General features: G+C 51.4%; 1 protein-coding gene across 1 annotated transcript in view; it reads right to left on the bottom strand.

The window, feature by feature from the left end:
• Positions 1-9,564: 9,564 nt before the first annotated feature.
• Positions 9,565-23,845, bottom strand: part of LOC129693995 (uncharacterized) — a 23,338-nt gene continuing 9,057 nt past the window's right edge. The window contains exons 2-11 of the mRNA XM_055630717.1: positions 23,339-23,845; positions 21,756-22,070; positions 19,808-19,919; positions 17,532-17,679; positions 16,704-16,751; positions 15,830-15,907; positions 15,496-15,633; positions 14,130-14,213; positions 12,050-12,100; positions 9,565-10,037 (exon numbers count right to left, since the gene is read on the bottom strand). The exon at positions 23,339-23,845 is cut by the window's right edge and continues 533 nt beyond it. Of these exons, the coding sequence (XP_055486692.1) occupies positions 9,927-10,037; positions 12,050-12,100; positions 14,130-14,213; positions 15,496-15,633; positions 15,830-15,907; positions 16,704-16,751; positions 17,532-17,679; positions 19,808-19,919; positions 21,756-22,070; positions 23,339-23,845 (1,592 nt within the window). The 3' untranslated portion in view covers positions 9,565-9,926. The remainder of the gene's footprint in view (positions 10,038-12,049; positions 12,101-14,129; positions 14,214-15,495; positions 15,634-15,829; positions 15,908-16,703; positions 16,752-17,531; positions 17,680-19,807; positions 19,920-21,755; positions 22,071-23,338) is intronic.

The following is a 23,845-nucleotide window of genomic DNA, read 5'->3' as shown; positions in this document are numbered from 1 at the left end:
GGGGTATGGAGAGAAGGCAGGTACAGGATACTGAGTTGAATGATCAGCCATGATCATATTGAATGGTGTTGCAGGCTCGAATGGCCTACTCCTGCACCTATTTTCTATGTTTCTATGTTGAGTTGAGGGACGAGGAATAAAGAAGGAGAATGTGTTGGAAGGAACTGCAGGTGCTGGTTTAAACCGAAGATAGGCACGAAACGCTGGAGTATCTCAGCGGGCCAGGCAGCATCTCCAGAGAAAGGAAACGGGTGAAGTTTTGGGTTGAGACTGAGTCTGAAGAAGGGTCTCAACTCGAAACATCACCTCTTCCTTTTCTCCGGAGATGCTGCCTGACCCGCCGAGTTACTCCAGTTTTTTGTGTCTATCGAGGGAGAATGTCAGCTAGAGGCTCTTGGTTCTTGAGCACTGCTGAGGAGGTTCTTAGGTGCTTGAAAGGAGAGGTTGGACAACCTTGGATCCTCAACATGGAGCTTTGGGGCCACTCAATCTGGGGCAGTGGCCATCTTGCATCCTGGCATGTGCCCAGCCTAGTGGAAGTCTCTACGTGCTGAATGCTGGGATGCCTGGCAACCTTCACCTTCCCTAAGATGCCAAGAAAGTTCCACCGACATCCTCCTCCTCAGTTGTAGGCAGTCCGTGTTTCATTGGCTTACAGTAATATGGTCACATCAGCATCTTAGTCCCTCGATACAGGTACATGGATAGGATAGCTTTAGAGGGATTAAGGCCAATGCAGGCAGGTGTGACTAGTGTATGTTGGGACTAGTGGGTAGGTGGGACTAGTGGGGCATGTTGGTCGGCGTGGGCAAGTTGGGCTGAAGGGCCCGTTTCTATGTTGGGTGACTATAACACTACTAATTGGATTACCTGATCACTCACTGCTTTGGGATCTTGCTGTGCACCTTCTAGAGGTACCACCTACAATTTTTAAGAAGAAACTGCAGATGTTGGAAAATTGAAGGTAGACAAAAATGCTGGAGAAACTCAGTGGGTGCAGCAGCATCTATGGAGCGAAGGAAATAGGCAACGTTTCGGGCCGAAACCCAAAGGAAATAGGCAACGTTTCGGGCTGAATCCCAAAGGAAATAGGCAACGTTTCTGGTCGAAACCCAAAGGGTTTCGGCCCGAAAAGTTGCCTATTTCCTTTGCTCCATAGATGCTGCTGCTCCCGCTGAGTTTCTCCAGCATTTTTGTCTGCCTGCCCACAGTTCCCCATATGTGAAAGCTTCACTGACAACGAGGACGGGAAAAACAATGTAAAAATGTACGCTCTGTTTTCAGAGTGTGGCATTTCATTTTAGAAGTCGGGAGGAATGTGGTTTTGAGGTCAGAATGTTCCATGCCCGCGTATGTTTATGTAGAAGTCTCTTTGTTGTAAGTATTGCTGACTTTTCCACCAGTCTGTGATCATGGTGTGTTAGAAGCTGGCCTAGGGAGAGAGTTCATGTCGACGTATAATAAACACACATTTCAAAGAGGGAAGTTATTGTACTAAGATGGATATTAAGAGGGAAATTACTGTACTTGCCATAGAGGGAGTACAGAGAAGGTTCACCAGACTGATTCCTGGGATGGCAGGACTTTCATATGAAGAAAGACTGGATAGACTCGGCTTGTACACGCTAGAATTTAGAAGATTGAGGTGGGATCTTATAGAAACTTACAAAATTCTTATGGGGTTGGACAGGCTAGATGCAGGAAGATTGTTCCCAATGTTGGGGAAGTCCAGAACTAGGGGTCACAGTTTAAGGATAAGAGGGAAGTCTTTTAGGACCGAGATGAGAAAATCATTTTTTACACAGAGAGTGGTGAATCTGTGGAATTCTCTGCCACAGAAGGTAGTTGAGGCCAGTTCATTGGCCATATTTAAGGGGGAGTTAGATGTGGCCCTTGTGGCTAAAGGGATCAGCGGGTATAGAGAGAAGGCAGGTACGGGATACTGAGTTGGATGATCAGCCATGATCATATCGAATGGCGGTGCAGGCTCGAAGGGCCGACTCCTGCACCTATTTTCTGTTTCTACGATCATTTATCCCCACATGTCCTTTCCCCTCAGGAGTCTCCAGCCCAGTTTAGTTTATTGTCACGTACAGTGAAAAGCTTTTGTTGCAGAAAGACAATACATGATTACAATCGAGATATTACTGTGTACAGATACATCAGAATCAGAATGCTGTTTATTGTCATTCAAACATAAGTTCAAATGAAATTATGTTTGATAAGGGAATGACATTTGGTGCAAGGTAAAGCCAGCAAATTCCGATCAAGGATAGTCCAAGGGTCGCCAATGAGATAGATAGTATTTCAGCACTGCTCTCCGGTTGTGATAGGATGGTTCAGTTGCCTGGTAACATAACAGTTGGGAAGGAATTTGGAGGTGTGCGTTTTCGCACTTCTGTACCTTTTGCCCGATGGGTGGGGAAGAGGGAGTGGCCAGAGTGCGACTGGTCCTTGATTACAGTATGTTGCTGGTCTTGCCGAGGCAGCGTGAGGTGTGAATGGAAGGGAGGTGGTGGTCTGGGCTGTGTCCACTTTATAGCTTATTTGTTAATGTCACGGTACCGATGAACCCTTTAGTCCAATTCTGTGTGTGTGCTGTGATAACCTTGTCGATTGGGAGGGCACAGTGGCATAGCGGTCGGGAGAGTTGCTGCCTCATAGCGCCAGAGAATTCTGTGTGTGTGCTGTGATAACCTTGTCGATTGGGAGGGCACAGTGGCATAGCGGTCGGGAGAGTTGCTGCCTCATAGCGCCAGAGAGCCGGGTTTGATCCCTGACTGTGTGGGAGTGTTGGATTCCTTGTGGTTCCCGTGGTGGTTTGTGAAACCATGTGGGGAGGGAATGTCCGGTGGTTGGGCCACATAGCGTTGGATTGCCGGTGGAATGTGGAATGGAAGTTGACAAAAGTTGGGTTGGGCGGTGGTGGGGTGGAATGGCGGATGGAAGAGTGGAATGGAATTGGTTGGTTGGTCCCGGAAGATACGACGGTGCAGTTGAAGAAGCTTTTGCACAGGGAATGGAGGGATATGGATCACATGCAAACAGAGAGAGTAGTTGGACTTGGCAGGGAGAGTATTGGCACGGATATGGTGGGCTGAAGGGCCTGTTCCTGTGCTGTACTGTTCGACGATACACAAAAAAGCTGGAGAAACTCAGCGAGTGCAGCAGCATCTATGGAGCGAAGGAAATAGACAACGTTTCGTGCCGAAACGTTGCCTATTTCCTTCGCTCCATAGATGCTGCTGCACCCGCTGAGTTTCTCCAGCTTTTTTGTGTACCTTTCATTTTCCAGCATCTGCAGTTCCTTCTTAAACACTGTACTGTTCAACGTTCTCTGTGTTGTGGAGAGAGCACAAAGGGAGTGAGTGACTTTCCTCACAGTGTGTAACGGGACAAATGGCCAGGTGCTAACCCACAGCCAACGTTCGGAGGAAGGGTCTCGACCCATTCCTTCTCTGCATAGATGCTGCTTCACCCGCTGAGTTGCTCCAGCATTTTGTGTTACCTTAATCGTCCCCCTCTCCTGCAAGGGTTAATTCCACAAAGCTCTTCACGGTACCTCGGCACATGGTGACAATAATAAATCTGAACCTCTCTCTGTGTGAGTGGGGTGGGAAAGAAAGCTTGTGAATATCACGTTATGTATTTTGGCTGCTCTCCACTCCCCTGGAGATCATTTCTGGGCCTTACTTGACAAAGACCATTCACATTCACTTTCATATGTTCAAGACTCAGATCTTTATTGTGTCAAGACAAGGGATAGGAAATCCAATTCAGTACAACAGTGATATACATGTAGAATATGGACGCGGGAGTATAAAACACAAGAAACCTTCATGTCTGCATTATATCACACACATATTATATATATATATGTGTATATATATGTATAAAATGTGTGTGTACACAACCCTCAGTCTGACCAAAAGCCCACCTGCATATACCCCAACGCACACACACACACACACACACCGTCATCACAGATGTGGAAGTGGGGAAAGGATGGGGGCACCAAGGTGGGGTTCAGACACAGAGGGTAGCTGAAGCCCCCATCTAACACTCACGCTGCCATCCATCTAGTCACCGCCACCAACAGCCCATGGCAGCACCTTCAACGTGCTGCCATCGAGGTACCGTACACTGGCTGCGTCTCCACACAGCTTGCTTCTAGTTTCCACGCCTGCTCGACCAGCGCCGGAGTCATCCAGCAATGCTCAGTCTAAACCTTTGCCCGACTGCCAAAGGGGGCTGATGGAAAGGCAACGGGGATGAGAAACGGCCATTCTTCCCTCTACCTGTCCACACCTGGCCTTTTCAGTTCCCACACGAGAAATAATGGCCGCGCATACACCCTAAATCCCTCAGTGTTTCTTCGAACGCTCCCACAGCAGCCCCCTCTCCCATCTTCTGTAGAGGAAAACAAACAGCCAGCTGTGGTGGTGAGGGGTGAAGAGGTGGGCTCATGGAATGACTCACTCCACAGGATATAAAATCCAACCCATACAAACAGGCTTTTGCCATTTTGGTCACTGCCTGAGTGCCTTCTGCAACCAAGATCTGTCTAACTCCTTTGGGAACAGTAGCTACTTATAACAGAGCTTCCTCATGGGAAATGACCAAGAGGGGGGTTTCCAGCTGCATTCCTTTTCTCAACTCGCCCCATATAAGCAATATGACAGAGACAAGTGTAGGCAGACGCTGGTTTAAACTGAAGATAAGACACAAGATACTGGAGTAACTCAGCGGGTCAGGCAGCATCTGTGGAGAACATTTTTGGGTCGAGACCCTTCTTCAGACTAATTTGGAGAACATGGATAGGTGATGTTTCGGGTCGGGACCCTATTGGGTCCCGACCCGAAACGTCACCTATCCATGTTCCCCACAGATGCTGCCTGACCCGCTGAGTTACTCCAGCACTCTGTGTCTCCTGTAGAGGCAGGAGGATTGTTTGGAACAAGAATAAACACGGAGAATGGTGTATTTACACAGCATGTTTGTGATGTGGAGAGTGGAGCCAGGCAGGCCAGTGGTGGCAAGGTGTAAAGGGGGCGTGGAGAACTATTAGACTAGATCACACACTTGAGACCATCAATGTAATTGAGTCCCGCTTGTAAACAGGCCCAATAACGGAGAGGACAGCAGCCACACACACACACACACACAGCACAAACCCCCTGTGGCAGTGTGGTGTTGGTAGGGAATGTAGACCCAGCTGAGTGCCAGGGGCTGAGATTTAAAAATCCTTGATTGGGAAGTCAGAAGCAGATGTCGAGGAGAAGCCAGTGGCAGTGGTAGACTGCCCACGGCCCCAAAGACAAACCGAGAGACATGCGCCCTGGGTCAGAGTGAGAATTAGCGGGCATGATGGAAACTCAACAGGCATGCCAACTCTCTGGAGTTGCAACAGTCCCTGTGGCACGGGAGCGCATGGTACTGCCATCCAGGATAACTGCAGTCTTGTCAAATGCTCTTGAAAGACCCAGGCATGTGGGTGGGAACAGACTCCCCTTGATCGAGGATCATTTATCAGGCTGTGATCTGGGACACCAGGCAGATGTTAGGTTTCGTACCCTCCCTGTGTGTGTTCTCTCTCTCCACATTTCTACCACAGTATGCCCGTGCCAACTGGTCAATCTCAGCTGCACCCACACCCTCATCTCACTTCATTTGAACCTCAATGCAAATATGCACTAACTTGGCCAAAAATACAAAAGGGCAGACAACAAGTTGGAGTCAACAGAGACTGCACCAGCGAATTTATCACAGTTTAGTTTCCTAACTTGAACTAACTTGCTCCCTCTCCAAATATCAGCTGACATGACTGAGGAGGAATTTCTTTCCCCAGAGGGCGGTGAATCTGCGGAATCCATTGCCGCAGTGGCAGTGGAGGCCAAGTCAATTGGTATTTTTAAGGCGGAGATTTTGATAGATTCTTGACTAGTTCGGGCGAAGGCAGGAGAAGGGGTTGAGAGAGAAAGATAGTAGACTTGATGGGCCTGATTCTGCTGTTAGAACCTACGAATATAACTGTTTAAGAGGGAACTGCAGATGCTGGAAAATCAAAGGTACACAAAAAAAATGCTGGAGGGACTCAGCGGGTGCAGCAGCGTCTATGGAGCGAAGGAAATAGGCAACGTTTCGGGCCGAAACCCTTAGGGTTTCGACCCGAAACGATGCCTATTTCCTTTGGGGTTCGGCCCCGAAACGTTGCCTATTTCCTTCGCTCCATAGATGCTGCTGCACCCGCTGAGTTTCTCCAGCATTTTTGTGTACCAATGAATATATCTCCCTGCCTGTGCAGCATCATTGCGGAGATCCCCTGCAGTACAGCATGCGGGAATCACCTCTCAGCCCCGACTCACTGATGGGGATTGGGGAAAGGAAGAAGAGGTGGCATGTCTATTAGCAAACTAATGCCCATAAATTGGGCCATTTCTTGATGTGGGTTCTGTTTTCCCCGAGGTAAAGGGCTCATCGAAAGAACAATCTGCGAACGTTCTAGAGAGGCCTCTGAGGTGATTGGGAGATGCTCTACAAATTCCGCCATGTATCCAAGGCAAAGGATGGGGGAGGAAGGAAGCAGCCTTTTATGCCCCTGTCCCACTTAGGAAACCTGAACGGAAACCTCTGGAGACTTTGCGCCCCACCCAAGGATTCCGTGCGGTTCCCGGTGGTTGCAGGTAGTGGAAGCAGGTAGGGAGACTGACAAAAACCTCCGGGAACCGCACGGAAACCTTGGGTGGGGGCGCAAAGTCTCCAGAGGTTTCCGTTCAGGTTTCCTAAGTGGGACAGGGGCATTACACCACCCTCCGTGGCTCGAAATTGCCATGACTTTTCTTTGACTGAGGTTATTAAGGTTAAGCAGGTCTCAGCTCCTAAATGACTCGCCCCCATCAAAATAACATCTCGACTCGAGCCAGAGACACTTCCCCCGAGTGCAATCCCACTGCCTTCCTCTCCCCCGGTCACAGGGACAAGAAGTGTGCAACAGGCAGGTTCCACAGACACGCGGGCTTCTCAAAGGCTCTGGTCAGAGGGGATGCTCTACAAACTCACCCACAGGAAACTGAAACATGCCCAGCAGCCACCCCTGGTCTCGTCCTCTTTTGTGTCAAGAACCATTTATACTAACAGAAGATTTGCTGAAGGACGGGAACCTCGGGAAGTCTCGGTGTGAGCAGGCCTTCGGTACAACTCCCCCCCCCCTCCCCCCCCCCCCCCCCCCCCCCCATCTCCGAAACGGAGCAACTTCAAACATAAACCCAGACCCATCTTCCCATCTCCAATACTTCAGCTTAGGTTCAGCACCCTGCATCCTCTCCTCCCCCAAAATGCCACCTCTTAGAACAAGGTAGGTACCGAAGAGCAACTAGAAAATACAACTACAGATCTTTAACTGGATGGCAAACAACTTCTAAACACAACAAAGACTGACTGATGAAGGAAGGTCAGCTTTTAGTAACGGGCTGTACAGTCTGCATCAGGCACTCTGGGCGGGGTATCATGGACTGAGATCATGTAACGATCCTTCAATGTGTAGGAGGGAAGTGTAGATAAGACACAAAATGCTGGAGTAACCCAGCGGGTCAGGCAGCATCTCTGGAGGACACGATCCAACCCGAAACGTCACCTATTCCGTTTCTTCAGAGATGCTGCCTGACCCGCTGAGTTTTCCCAGTATTTTGGGTCTATCGACAGTCCTGCGATCCTCGGACAACAGCAGCGTGAAGCCAGCTGTCTCTTTACCCTTGGAGAAACAAGCAACTGCAGGTATGTGCGGACAAGGAACCGCAGATACTGTGAACACAGAGCACTGGAGTAACTCGGCGGGTCAAGCGGCATCTCTGGAGAACATGGATAGGTGACGATTCTTCAGAGGGGAGGGGAACGAAAGCTGAGTGGGGGGGGGGCAGGACAGAGCACGGCCGTTAATAGGTGAACACACGCAGGCGAGGGGATTTGTTGATAGGCAGTTGTTGGACAAGGTCAGAGTTGAAGAGATAAGCAAGAGGCTGAAAGGATAAAGAGTAGTGAGACAGGGTAGAAAAGTTGAGAATTGAGGGGGTGCAGGAGGGGAGAGGTGGGAGGGGAGGTTGTGCTTCAGAAGGAACTACACATGCTGTTTTGAACCGAAGATAGACACAAAAAGCTGTGGTAATTCAGTGGGACAGGCAGCATCTCTGGAGAGAAGGAATGGGTGACGTTTTGTGTCGAGACGTCGGAAGAAGGGTCTCGAAACGTCATCCATTCCTTCTGTCCTGAGATGCTGCCTGTCCCACTGAGTTTCTCCAGCTTTTTGTGTCTATCTTCGGGAGGCGAGGTTCTTGGGGGGGGGGGGGGGGGGGGGGGGGGGGGGGGGGGGGAGGGGGGGAAGGGGAAGGGGGAAGGGGGAAGGCTGTAGTGGGAACGGTCTGATGAAAGGTCCCAACCCGAAATGTTCCCCAGAGATGCTGCCTGACCCGCTGAGTTACTCCAGCACTCTGTGTCCATCCTGCTTAATTCACAGCCAGGTGATAGAAAAACGCACCTCCTCTCAGTCCGTGCTGCTTGGGCAAGGGGTTAACAAACAAAGCAATCTCACTGCGAATCACTACTGCTCCAACTGTCGAGGACATCGGCGAATGCAAGGGCATCGTGTGAGACGGTGCTTTAACAGGGATGGCACCAGCAAAATACATTTCATACCACAGCTTAAAGAAGTAACGTCCAAAAGAAAATAACAGCCACTTGTGTTCATACACAGAAAAAAAAAAAATCACTTAGTGTATCAGGGACTACTCAAAACGCAGCCAAATGCCAAGGATCCATCGTGAATAATTCCCATTAGGAACTTTAAATAAAAGAAAAACAAACATCCTCAAACCCAATGGTGCTGACTGACCCGGGAGCAAATCTGGAGATGGTCAGTATCGTGCTGCTGATACGGACCTTGGTGAGGAGAAATAGCACACTTCAACTGGAACTGGTCATTTTGTCCAGCCAGCTTCCTTCCTCTCTCCCTCCCTCCCTCCCTCCCTCCCTCCTCCCTCCCTCCTCCTCCCTCCCTCCATCCAGAGAGTGAAGCTGACTCAAGTGCCACTACCATGCAGCGTGGTCTCCAAGGGGTGAACAGACCCAGCTTTCCCTCTGCCAACACGGACTGGTGTTGGCGACGTGCTTCCCCCCCCCCCCCTCCCCTCCCCTCAAATCATTTTGGTCACTGGTCAAAATTCAGCTTTTATAGATATAGATATATATAAAAAAACCTACAGAAAACAGAATAACACATGAAAGAGAGCACCAAACAACTGTCTCCAAGTCGGGTTGGTGGTTGGAGAGTGAGTGAATCACTGCTACGGTCAAACTCATTTAGCCTGGATGCACATTTGGCCGCCCTGTCCCACGCCCGTCCATGCCAGCCACTGGTAGACCAGCAGTTAGACGGTGGCCTCTCCTACCCACGTCCAAAGCAGCCACGGCTCGATGGACACAAGCCTCAGTTCCAAGCAGGTGGAGAAAGTCTGCCTGTTCCCCCTCCCCTCCCCTCCGCCCACACTCACACACAGAACACTCCCCCCCCCACCCCCCCCCCGCTTGTCCCAGCTTACAAACCCAAATGACCAGACTCCTTCAGCCCCAGCCACCACCGCCCGCCGATGTTCTTTGTCCCGTGATCCTGATGTGATAACACAACACAGTTAACCAGAATCTCAAAAATGTTCAACACTTCAATACTGAACAAATATGGCATAAGAAAAAAAAAAAAAAAAAAGATTTTTCGTTTCTTTAAAAAAAAAGGAGAGGAAACTGGTTGGACGTGCGTGAAGGCCGAGGTTGTATCATCGCTCACGCCTCCTCATCTCGTATCGTCCTTTGTAATGTCCGTGAAAAGGGTGGGGGTGGAGCGTCGATCACCCCTTGCCGCTGGGGCCCTCCCCCCCCCCTCACACAGTCAGCTTACAGTTGCAGAGTTCCTTGTAGATCTGCCGTCGTAGCTTGGGCATGTCCTGCTGGGTGAAGCTGAACGGCTGCTCCAGAGCCAGGCATTTGCAGAACTGAAACGACACAAGGCAAAAGCCCACTTTGCGTTAAGGGTCAGTGTAGGGAGGAACTGCAGATGCTGCTTTAAACCGACTCAGCGGGCGGGACAGGCAGCATCTCCGCAGAAAGGGAATGGGTGACGTTTCGAGTCGGGACCCTGAGAGTCAGCAGAGAAGGAAACGGGAGATATCGACAGTGATATGAAGAGAGATACAGAACAAATGAAAGAAATGCAAAAAATTAACAATGATAAAGGGGACAGGCCATTGTTAACAGTGGGCTAGCTGAAAACAAGTTATGGACAATGAGACTCAACAAGACGCAGGTACGCAGGGGTCACAGCTTAAGGATAAGGGGGAAATCCTTCAAAACCGAGATGAGGAGAACTTTTTTCACACAGAGAGTGGTGAATCTCTGGAACTCTCTGCCACAGAGGGTAGTTGAGGCCAGTTCATTGGCTATATTTAAGAGGGAGTTAGATGTGGCCCTTGTGGCCAAGGGGATCAGAGGGTATGGAGAGAAGGCAGGTACGGGATACTGAGTTGGATGATCAGCCATGATCATATTGAATGGCGGTGCAGGCTCGAAGGGCCGAATGGCCTACTCCTGCACCTAATTTCTATGTTTCTATGTTACAATGACTTGGGTGGGTTCAGGATGGAGAGACAGAGGACTTGAAGTTACAGAAGTCAATGCTCATACTGCTGGGGTGTAAGCTGCCCAAGCAAAATATTTTCCAACTCTGACAGTGGAGGAGGCCCGGGACAGATAGGTCAGTGTGGGAATGGGAGTGGGAGTTAAAGTGTTTGGCAACCGGGAGATCAGGTAGGCCCACGTGGACTGAGCAAAGATGTCCAGCAAAACCTCTGACTCTCAGCCTGAAGGGTCCAGACCCAAAACGTCACCCATTCCTTCTCTCCAGAGATGCTGCCCGTCCCACTGAGTTACTCCAGCATTTTGCATCTGTCTTCCCTTCGACGAAGCCAGGTATGGGCGGGTTGGGCAGCGTGAGTGCCGCTGCCTCACGTCACCACAGACCTGGGTTCCATCCTCCATCCCCATGTGGAGTATTGGGAACAGTTTTGGGTGAATCTGCGGTGCAGGCCAAGTCAAAGGATATTTCTAAGGAGGAGATTGATACATCCTTGATTAGTACGGGTGCCAGGGGTTATGGGGAGAAGGCAGGAGAATGGGGTTGAGAGGGAAAGATAGATCAACCTTGTTTGAATAACAGGTTGACTGGCCTAATGCCCCTGTCCCACTTAGGAAACCTGAACAGAAACCTCTGGAGACTTTGCGCCCCACTCAAGGTTTCCATGCGGTTCCCGGAGGTTGCAGGTGGTTGCTGGAGGTTGCAGGTAGTGGAAGCAGGTAGGGAGACTGACAAAAACCTCCGGGAACCGCACGGAAACCATGGATGGGGCGCAAAGTCTCTAGAGGTTTCCGTTCAGGTTTCCTAAGTGGGACAGGGGCATAGTTCTGCTACTAATGAAGACCTGCCACGATTGCACGGCAGAGTAGATTCGATGGGCTGAGTGGCCTAATTCTGCTCCTATACCCTACGAAGATGAGCCACGATTGCATGGTGGAATAGGCACGATGGGCCAAATGGCCTAAATCTGTTCCCACGTCTTGCAAACTTATTTGGTATTTACTCTGGTGTTTTATTTCATTCACATGTTTAATCAATAATGTTCTATTATTAATGTTGAATGTTTTATGTGTCATTCCTAACTGTCACTGTATGTCATGCTGTCACTTGCGGGCGGAGCACCAAGGCAAATTCCTTGTATGTGAATACTTGGCCAATAAACTTATTCATTCATTCTCACGACACTGGTGGCAGAGGTCGGAAGAAGGAGTAGTGGAATTAAAAGTTCAGGACGGGTGGAACCAGACTAGTAAGAGAGGGGTGGTGGTCAGGATGGAGTCCCTCACACAAGAGATAGCAAACTTTCCCCACACGCTGGCCACGAGGAGCGGGTGACCTGGCAGCCCAATGATGGAGACTGAAGCGTATATGTACCTGCAGGACAAAGGCTCCACAGTCACTGTCGTTGTTCTGTCTCGCCACGTTCTGCAAAGACAATGACTTAAGTTAGCCCACAGCAACAACATCAAATCCTCCGTTGAACCTCAATACACGCAATGACCGCGTTACCCTTCAGCACGATCCAAGGACTCAATCGAGCTGGAGTCAATTACTTAGAGACATTAAATGGATCAGGCAGCATTTCTGGAGAAAAGGAATAGGTGACGTTTCTGGTCGAGACCCTTCCTCAGACTGAGAGTCAGAGGAGAGGGAGACTAGAGATACAGAGGGGAAACAGGCCCTTTGGCCCACCAGGTCCGCGTCGACCAGCGATCCCCGCACATTCACACTATCCTACACACACTAGGGACAGAGGAAGCTGCTAGCAAAACGAAAACCTGCAGCCATGTGTCAGATGCCACCTACAAATAATGAACAGAAACAAAGCGAGGAAAACAAAGCGAATATACGAAGCAGAAAATGAAACGTTAACTTCAGCAGAATATCAGGACCAGGAAGAAATCTTCAAATTAACATTAGGACATTTAAAAGGGAAGAGGCAGAGATACAGGCAGAGCTAGGGCGATTAGAAAGTGTTTGCAATTTACACATAAGGAAACGTAAACTGATAACACATAAAGCAAGGTGTAATGTATTTGGTTTAAGGAAGATGGGTGGAGTGAAAAAATGATGTGCTAAGTTTAGATATGATTATTGCAGTTATGAGGAGGTATTGTAAGATGACTTAATACAATTTTGCAACAGTGTATTAATCAATTATATTTTACATAAAGAGCATATACCGTGAAGGTGAAATTGAGTTACCTGCCTCCAAGTTAATGGGGGATTAGTATTATGTATGAAATAGAATTAACATATTTGGTGTCTTGCGCAGTGGCATGCATGCGCAGCAGAGACTCCTGGTGGCATTCAGAATAAAGAAGCTTGTTGGCTTACTCCTGTGTCCGAGTGTTATTTAAAGTCGTTTCCAGCACCAAAACACAACAAGGATGTTTGCGACAGGGCTGTGTCGATCCGTTTTGTCAAATCCCGACCAGTATCCACACTCCAGTAGAAACCAAGAACGGCAGTTGCTGGTTTTAGTTTAGTTTAGTTTAGGGAAACAGCGTGGAAACAGGTCCTTCAGCTCACCGTGTCCACACTGGCCAGCGATCCCCGAACATTATCATTGTCCTACACAAAATACCATTTTTATAGCTATACCAAGCCAATTAACCTACAAACCTGAATGTCTTTAGAGTGTGGGGGGAAGCTGAAGTTCTCGGAGAAAACTTGATAGACCATAGACAACAGGTGCACGAGTAGGCCATTCGGCCCATCGAGCCATTCAATGTGATCATGGCTAATCATCCCCAATCAGTACCCCGTTCCTGCCTTCTCCCCATAGCCCCTGACTCCGCTATCTTTAAGAGCCCTATCTAGCTCTCTCTTGAAAGCATCCAGAGAACCGGCCTCCACCGCCCTCTGAGGCAGAGAATTCCACAGACTCACAACTCTCTGTGAGAAAAAGTGTTTCCTCGCCCCCGTTCTAAATGTCACGGGGAGAACGTACAAACCGAATACAGACAAGCACCCGCAGCCAGGATCGAACCTGGGTCTCTGGTGCTGTGAGGCATCAACTCCACCGCTGTGCCCTTAGTACACAGCAGGATACAAAGTGCTCGGGTGGCACGGTGGCGCAGCGGTAGAGTTGCTGCCTCCCAGCGCCAGAGACCCGGGTTTGAACCTGACCACGGGTGCTGTTTGTACTGTACGTCTGTAGGAATAAAAAGCCCAGCCAACAGTCCCTACAGTGAAGATGTGGATCACAAACATGTCCGAGACACTACATTTGGAAAACATTAGGCTTGTCTTGATCTTTTCACTTCCTACTTTTTTCCTTTCTTGTTTTCTTTTTTCATTTTCATAGTTTAGGTTAGAAGGTTAAAATTGAAGCTGCACAGTAATTGTATAATTTTAGATGCCGAATGATTTATCTCTGTACAATTGCTTCTAAAAAATAAAAAATTAAAATAATAAAAAGCCATTGAAACATTGACTACAGGGCACCCACCATTTTGAAATATCCCTTCCAGTCTTCGTAGAAGTCATGTCTGTTCTTCTTTATCGCCTCTGCCTGGAGGTACTTTCCAATATGCTACAATGAAAATGCAAAGTCAGGTATGTTTAATTCATCACAGCAAGATTGGCACGCACATCCCGTTACACTTCTTTAAGCCCTGTCCCACGGTTCGAGTTCATTCCAAGAGCTCTCCCCGAGTTTGCCCTGATTCGAACTCGGAGATTTACGGTAATGGCCACTCGTCGGTACTTTGGGCTCTCGTGGACATTCTTCAACATGTTGAAAAAAATCTTCACCAGTCTTCCCGAGCTTACCTACCGTTAGCGAGTCTTCCCGAGTACCTGCCGTTAGCAGTACAAGCCGCTAAGAGACGTCCCCGAGCTCCGACGTACCCGCTACGTTCATTCTCCGTCCTTACCACGAGTTTGATTTTTTTTTTAAACTCGGGAGAGCTCTTGGAATGAACTCGTACCGTGGGACAGGCTGTGGGGCTCCGAGAATCAGTATAGAGGAGGCAGCAGATACAAGTGGTGGAAACAGGACTGCAGACACTGGTTTATACCAAAGACAGACACAGAGTGCTGGAGTAACTTAGCGGGTCAGGCAGCATCTGAGGAGAGAACATGGATAGGTGACGTTTCACAGAGTGCTGGAGTAACTCAGCGAGTCAGGCAGCATCTGTGGAGAACATGGATAGGTGACATTTCACAGAGTGCTGGGAGTAACTCAGCGAGTTAGGCAGCATCTGTGGAGAACATGGATAGGTGACGTTCACAGGTGCTGGGTAAACTCCCTTCAGGCGCATCTGTCAGACGGATAGGTGACATTTACAGAGTAAAGAGTAACTCAGCGGGTCAGCAGCATCTGTGGAGAACATGGATAGGTGACGTTTCACAGAGTGCTGGAGTAACTCAGCGGGTCAGGAGAACATGGATAGGTGACGTTTTGGGTCGGGACCCTTCTTCAGACGGATTGTTTTAAGGTAAAGGGGAAAAGATTCAATAGGAATCTGAGGGGTAACCTTTTCACACAAAGGGTGGTGGGTGTATGGAACAAACTGCCAGAGGAGGTAGTTGAGGCTGGGATTATTCCAATATTTAAACAGCTAGACAGAATCATGGATGGGACTAGTGGTTTGGAGGGATATGGGCCAAGCGTAGACAGGTGGGACTAGTGTAGAATGGACATGTTGGGCTGCGTGGACAAGTTCCACACTATATCACTCTATGACATGTTGGGCGGTGTGGACAAGTTGGGTGAAGGGCCTGTTTCCACACTATATCACTCTATGACTCTGACATGACAGAAGCAATAATGCCTTGAAGTAAGTGCTGGGACCCAATTGCTTGCACCGTACCTTGGGGCACCGCCTGTTGAGAGTGCGCTGGGAGTCAAAGTAGGTGATGGTCTTCTGCCGCACATCGACTGAGATCAGGGACCAGTGAACCTCCAGGTGAATGGGGATTAGCAGCAGGTCCTTGTTGAAGATATCAACCTGTGGGATGAACACACAGTCATCAACTCATCTCGGTTCTAAATGGCTTACTCCTTATTCTTAAACTGTGTGTGGCCCCTGGTTGTGAATGGATTGGGACAGGGCGGGGCAGTTTTGCTTTTGTTTATTGACCCCCAGTTCGAGGGAGGCCAGGGCCAGGGTGGGTGAAGGGGGCGGTTTTGCAGACGGGGCTTACGTTTTTGGTCCATCTTTTCACTCCGTCGTATCCCTTTGTCCGCAGCTTGTCGTAGAAGAAGCTGTTAAAGAAGTGAACCTGAGTGAAGGGAAACAAAGGGATAGAGTGGTTTTAGTTTAGAGATACAGCCCTTCGGCCCACCGACCAGCGATCCCCGCACACTAACACTATCCTACACCCACTAGGGACTTTTCTTTTACATTTACCAAGCCAATTAACCTACAAACCCGCACGTCTTAGGAGTGTGGGAGATAACCAAAGGTCTCGGGGGGAAAAAACCCACGCAGGTGACAGGGAGAACGTGCAAACTGCGTACAGACAGCGCCTGTAGTCAGGATCGAACCCGGGTCTCCGGCGCTGTGAGGCATTAACTCCACCGCTGTGCCTGTTGGTGATGCTCACACACTCAGGCACCCTCGCACACGAATACACACGCGCGCACACAACACACATGCACACACACACACACACACACACACACATGCACACACACAAAAACCCACACACACATCAACACATACACATACACTCCCACACACAACCTCTCTCACACACACCTACACACACAAACACATTCAACACACACATGCGCACACACTCACAACGCACGTGCACACTCACACACACACATGCATACACACACACACACACAACACACACACACACACGTGCACACTCACACACACACATGCGCGCACACACACGCACGTGCACACACACATATGCACACACACACTCAAACACACACACACGTGCACACACTCAAACACACACACACACTCAAACACACACATGCGCGCACACACACAATGCACATGCACAAAACACGCACACACACACACATGTACAGACCGTAGAGGGTGGATGGGCTTACTTTGTCAGGGACGGTGTCCATAACCAGGTCTCCGTACATGTTCATGACCTGCGGAACAACATGAGAAAGAGCACTTCAGCCTTCCCGTAACATAACACAAACACACATACAACCATCCTCTCCTCTCTTTGCCCCCACCCACAAACGTTCCATACCAAACTCCTGTTGCCCAGGGTCTCAAACTGCAGCTGCCCGCTGACAAGCGCACGGCAGCTTTTCCTGGCCTCACCCCGGGAAAATCAAATCAAGCATCTAGCTTGTCCAACCCCTTAAGAATTTTGTAAGTTTCTATAAGATCCCCCCTCAATCTTCTAAATTCTAGAGAGTACAAGCCGAGTCTATCCAGTCTTTCTTCATATGAAAGTCCTGCCATCCCAGGAATCAGTCTGGTGAACCTTCTCTGTACTCCCTCAATGGCAAGAATGTCTTTCCTCAGATTAGGAGACCAAAACTGTACGCAATACTCCAGGTGTGGTCTCACCAAGACCCTGTACAAGTGCAGTACAACCTCCCTGCTGCTATACTCAAATCCTCTATGGCAAGAATGTCTTTCCTCAGATTAGGAGACCAAAACTGTACGCAATACTCCAGGTGTGGTCTCACCAAGACCCTGTACAACTGCAGTAGAACCTCCCTGCTGCTATACGCAAATCCTCTATGGCAAGAATGTCTTTCCTCAGATTAGGAGACCAAAACTGTACGCAATACTCCAGGTGTGGTCTCCAGCATTCTGCGTGTGCTCTTATACTCTAGCCCCCCTCAAAAATGAGATTCCAGCACAAGTCAAGCCCTCCAATACGCGAGGTGGAAGAAGAGAGGCGATATAACCTGATCATTCAGCCAGTTTTGTCCATACAGAGTGGAGAGGTCATCCATGGTGAGCACATGCCTCTTGTAGGTCACACGGAAGTTACGCACGGCGTTGTTCCCGACCATCCGGTGGTACGACTGCATCACGTGGTGGATCATCGTCTTCCTGCAGGATGTGATAGAGGTGAGTGCTGTGTGTCTCTGGAGGGGGGGGGGGGTGGCCGTCCCAGCTCGGGGGTGGGGGGTGGGGGGGGGGGGGGGGAGCGGGGGGTGGGGCACCATACAAATCTACACCCAAACCCAAAACCAATTAGGGCAGGGGGGTCGATCCAATTTGAGACCAGCACACACGATTCAGACCTACACCAACCCCAAACCAATTAGGAGCAGACGAGGGCATTTGATCCAATTTGTGATCCCAGCTACAAAGACAGATGTGTACAGCAATTCGTTCTTCCCCCACACACACAATTAAAGCACGGAATAATCTCCACCCCACCATAGTTACCCAACCAGATGCAACTACATTTAATGTTCAAGAAGGAACTGCAGATGCTGGAAAATCGAAGGTACACAAAAATGCTGGAGAAACTCAGCGGGTGCAGCAGCATCTATGGAGCGAAGGAAATAGGCAACGTTTCGGGACCCGAAACCCAAAGGAAATAGGCAACGTTTCGGGACCCAAAACCCAAAGGAAATAGGCAACGTTTCAGGTCGAAACCCAAAGGGTTTCGGCCCGAAACGTTGCCTATTTCCTTCGCTCCATAGATGCTGCTGCACCCGCTGAGTTTCACCAGCACATTTCCTTTGGGTTTCGGGTCCCGAAACGTCGCCTATTTCCTTCCCTCCATAGATGCTGCCGCACCCGCTGAGTTTCTCCAGCACTTTTATCTACCCACTACGGTGAAAGCAACAGGGGTCCTAAACTTTCTGAGGCACAACTTTCATCATTGTGTCAAGGAGAAGCTATACTTCACCCTGGTTAGACCTCATTTGGACTCCGCAGTTGCAGCATGGGACCCATATACAAATACAAAACATTTCTTCCATCGAACGTGTCCAAAGACAGACAGACAGGCAGCTCGATTTGTTACTAACACCTATGAGAGAGAAGCGAGTGTCACCAAACTTCTGAATTCTCTGGTCGGGGTGGAAGGAACCCTCTCCAAGACACACACACACACACGTGAAGCTCACCGTTTGACCTTAACGTTTTTACAAAATGTTAAACGGTCAGCCCGACATAGACTACAAGACCTACACCAAACCCAAACCAATTAGGAGCAGACGAGGGCATTGGATCCAATTTGTGATCCCAGCTACAAAGACAGATGTGTACAGCAATTCGTTCTTCCCCCGCACACACAATTAAAGCATGGAATAATCTCCACCCAACTATCGTTACCCAACCAGATGCAACTACATTTAAAGTAGCTCTTTCTTCCCAATAACCCTTTCTGGCTTAAGCCCTCCCTTCACCACCTCCACAGTTTAAATTCCATTTGGAATATTTTGGAGAACCAAGAGCCACTAGCACTATCCTACACATTGGGGACAATTTACCGAAACCAATTAACCTACAAACCTGCACATCTTTGGGATGTGGGAGGCAACCCGAGCACCTGGAGGAATAGCCACACGATCACAGGGAGAACGTGCAAACTCCGTACAGACAGCACCCGTAGTTAGGATCGAACCCGGGTCTCTGGCGCTACAAGGCAGTAATGCAGTGCCGCCCACACAGATTTGAGACATTGAGGACTGCAACATTGAGGGGGAACTTCATCTCACGAGTGTACACAAAAACGCTGGAGAAACTCAGCGGGTGCAGCAGCATCTCTGGAGCGAAGGAAATGGGGCAACGTTTCGGGCCGAAACCCTGAAGGAAATAGGCAACGTTTCGGGCCGAAATCCTGAAGGAAATAGGCAACGTTTCGGGCCGAAATCCTGAAGGAAATAGGCAACGTTTAGGGCCGAAACCCTTCCGGGTTTCGGCCCTAAACGTCGCCTATTTCCTTCGCTCCATAGATGCTGCTGCACCCGCTGAGTGTCTCCAGCATTTTTGTGTACCTTCGATTTTCCAGCATCTGCACAGTTCCTTCTTGAACACTTCATCTCGCGAGTATTTTGGAAGCCTTTGGGATGAGGGAGAAAACAGGAGAAAACCCAACGGAGGTCACGGGGAGAACATGCAAACTCCGTACAGACAGCTCCCGTGGTCAGGATCGAACTTGGGCCGGTCTCTGGCGCTGGGAGGCAGCAGCTCCACCCGCCGCGTCACCGTGATCACGTACCTGTGGGGAGTAGCGAAGTCTTCTTCAAAGACATCCTGCAGTTTCTCGACGACCTCGTCAGTGTTGAGCGGGATGAGGCTGCCGTAGGCTTGGATATACTCGTCCAGGAGGCCTGCAGAGGCGGAGACAACACTGTGTGGGAAGGAACTGCAGATGCTGGTTTAAACCAGGGATAGACACAAAATGCTGCTGGAGTAACTCTGTATATTCCCCTTTGCTCTGCCTATTGTGCTTGCGTTTGACTTGACTATATTCGTGTATCTGATCTGATTAGGCAGTAAAGTTTTCACTGGACCTCAGTACAGGTGGCACTAGTAAATCTAAACATGTTTAGTTTAGTTTAGAGATACTGCGCGAAACAGGCCCTTCGGCCCAACGAATCCGCACAGACTAGCGATCACCTCGTACACTAACATTGCCCCACACACACACACACACACACACACACACACACACACACACACACACACACACACACACACACACACACAAACACACACACACACAAACACACACAGGACGATTTGCAGTTAACCTACAAACCTGTACGTCTTGGGAGACGAGTTCGGCATTCCTCGTGAAAACGCACGCCTCCAGATTCAGGGATAGTTTTTTCCCCCAATTAGTATATGGCAACTGAACCGTACTCTCACCAACTAGAGAGCAGTCCTGACCTCCCATCTACCTCATTGGAGACCCCCACCCCACCACAGTGTGGGCGTTCCCCCGTCCTCACCCTCACCCCCCACAGTGTGGGGGTTCCCCCGTCCTCGCCCCCCCCACAGTGCAGGGGTTCCCCCGTCCTCACCTCCCACAGTGCGGGGGTTCCCCCTTCCTGCCGCCCCCCCCACAGTGCGGGGGTTCCCCCGTCCTCACCCTCGTCCCCCACAGTGCGGGGGTTCCCCCGTCCTCACCCCCCACAGTGCGGTGGTTCCCCTGCCCTCGCCCCCCACAGTGCGGGGGTTCCCCCGTCGTCCCCCCCCCAAACAGTGCGGGGATTCCCCCGTCCTTCGCCCCCCCCCCCCCACAGTGTGGGGGTTCCCCCGTCCTCGCCCCCCCCAACAGTGTGGGGTTCCCCCGTCCTCCCCACCCCCCACAGTGTGGGGTTCCCCCGTCCTCGCCCTCCGCCCCCACAGTGCGGGGGTTCCCCCGTCCTCGCCCCCCCCCCCCCACGGGGGTTCCCCCGTCCTCGGCCCCCCCCACAGTGGTGGGGGATTCCCCCGTCCTCGCCCCCCCACAGTGCGGGGGTTCCCCGTCCTAGCCCCCCCCACAGTGCGGGGGTTCCCCCATCCCCCCCCACAGTGTGGGGGTTACCCCCATCCTCGCCCCCCCCCACAGTGCGGGGGTTCCCCCATCCTCAGCCCCCCCACAGTGCGGGGGTTTTCCTCGCCCCCCCCAGTGCGGGGGGGTTCCCCCGCCCCCCCCCCAACAGTGCGGGGGTTCCCCCCGTCCACAGTGCGGACGTTCCCCCCCCCCCACAGTGTGGGGGTTGCCCTCGCCCCCAACAGTGTGGGGGTTCCCCCGTCCTCACCCCCCACAGTGCGGGGGGTTCCCCCCCCTCACCCCCCCCCCCCCCCCCACCCACGGTGGGGGTTCCCCCGTCCTCTCCCCCCCACAGTGCGGGGGGTTCCCCCGTCCTCGCCCCCCCCCACAGTGCGGGGGTTCCCCCGTCCTCGCCCCCCCACAGTGTGGGGGGTTCCCCCGTCCTCGCCCCCCCCACAGTGCGGGGATTCCCCCGTCCTCGCCCCCCCCACAGTGCGGGGGTCCCCCGTCCTCGCCCCCCCACAGTGTGGGGGTTCCCCGTCCTCGCTCCCCCACAGTGAGGGGGGTTCCCCCGTCCTCACCCGCCCCCCCCATAGTGTGGGGGTTCCCCCGTCCTTGCCCCCCACAGTGCGGGGGTTCGTCCCACCCCCCTCACCCCCCCACAGTGCAGCGCCCCCTGCCTTACCGTGAATGCAGGTGACGTGCTCGTCGCTCATCACTGCCACGTGGTTGGTGCCGGTCCTAGGCGGCTCTGGCGCGCTGCCCTCCGTCTCCGAGTCCCCGGCACCTCCGGGCAGCCCGTGCTTGCCGCCGGCAGCCCCGTCCTCCTCGCCGCCAAACAGCTGCTCGGCCATCTGCTCGCCGATGCTGCACACGTGGCTGATGACGATGGCGTTGTCCTCCGCCAACGTCCGCCGCCCCCCGTCGCCGCCCTCCGATCGCTGGGCATCGTCGGGGTCACTCGCCGCGTGGCCGTTCACCTCCACCGCCTCGGCAAGACCTGCGGCCCGGCACGGCAAGGTTAGAGACCCTTCAGCCTCTCACGATCGCCCACACACACCAACATCTCCACCCGGAAAGTTACACAAGTCAATATTCACACCAGAGAGTAAGTTGCACAAAAAGCTGGAGCAACTCAGCGGGACAGGCAACATCTCTGGACAGAAGGAATGGGTGACGCTTCGGGTCATAGAAACATAGAAACATAGAAATTAGGTGCAGGAGTAGAGGCCATTTGGCCCTTCGAGCCTGCACCGCCATTCAATATGATCATGGCTGATCATCCAACTCACTATCCTGTACCTGCCTTCTCTCCCATACCCCCTGATCCCCTTAGCCACAAGGGCCACATCTAACTCCCTCTTAAATATAGCCAATGAACTGGCCTCAACTACCCTCTGTGGCAGAGAGTTCCAGAGATTCACCACTCTCTGCGTGAAAAAAGTTCTTCTCATCTCGGTTTTAAAGGATTTCCCCTTTATCCTTAAGCTGTGACCCCTTGTCCTGGACTTCCCTAACATCGGGAACAATCTTCCTGCATCTAGCCTGTCCAACCCCTTAAGAATTTTGTAAGTTTTCTATAAGATCCCCTCTCAATCTTCTAAATTCTAGAGAGTATAAACCAAGTCTATCCAGTCTTTTCTTCATAAGACAGTCCTGACATCCCAGGAATCAGTCTGGTGAACCGTCTCTGCACTCCCTCTATGGCAATAATGTCCTTCCTCAGATTTGGAGACCAAAACTGTACGCAATACTCCAGGTGTGGTCTCTGGGTCGAGACCCTTCTTCAGACTGAGAGTCGGGGAGAGGGAAACGAGAGGCGTGACCTATCTGAGAGGTCCTATCCTATCCACGTACCCGTCCAAATGTCATTTAAAGCTGGAATGGGCACAGAAAGAATGTTGCCAGGACTAGAGGATCTGAGCTACAGAAACACAGAAAAATAGGTGCAGGAGTAGAGGCCATTCAGCCCTTCGAACCAGCACTGCCATTCAATATGATCATGGCTGATCATCCACAATCAGTACCCCGTTCCTGCTTTTCCACCCTATCCCTTGATTCCGTTAAATTTAGATTCCGCTAAATCTAACTCTCTCTTGAAAACATCCAGTGAATTGGCCTCCACCAGAGTTTTCACTCTTGAATACATCATTGGCTCTAGTGTGTAGGAAGTGGATGGGAAAGTGGGATAACATAGGATATGTGGATGGGATAAATCGGGACAACTCGGTGGGCCGAAGGGCCTGTTTCCGTCTAATTCTCTCTTACCTCTAACTCCGGAAGCGGGCTCCCGGTTGCTGCTCCCTGCTTCTGCCGGCTTGGCGCGGTTCAGCGTGCCGCCCTTGGGCTGTTCGAGGCTGACGGTGTCACCGCTGGCATCGGCCTGGCACAGCTGCAGGGCATCCTTCTGTCGGGCGAGCAGGCGGGAGTACAGGGGGTGTTCGCGGTCAGCGTTCAGCCTGCCCAGCAGCCTGGCGCTCGAGGCTTCGCCACACTCCGCCGTGCCGCCCCGGGCCACGTCCTTCACCGCGGAGGGAACGCCCAACCTGTCGGAGGCCGGAGTCAGCAGCCGGTAGTCGATGGGCGAAGGCTGGCAATTGGCGAGGGGCGGCTTGGCAGTGGGCTTTGGCCAGAGGCCGGCGTTCCCGTCTGTGGGGCGGGTACCCCTCTCCGTCAGCGGCCCGCAGCCGCCAGTGCCCGGCACAGTCCGGAACAGCTCCCCGGCCTCTGGGAGCGTTTGGTGGTGCGACAGGTGGCTCCCCCCGCCCGTCAGCG

The sequence above is a fragment of the Leucoraja erinacea genome, unplaced genomic scaffold (assembly GCF_028641065.1).
Source record: "Leucoraja erinacea ecotype New England unplaced genomic scaffold, Leri_hhj_1 Leri_51C, whole genome shotgun sequence".
NCBI lineage: Eukaryota > Metazoa > Chordata > Chondrichthyes > Rajiformes > Rajidae > Leucoraja > Leucoraja erinaceus.
Note: the sequence above shows the minus strand (reverse complement) of the source record. Positions and strands in the feature narration are given on the sequence as shown.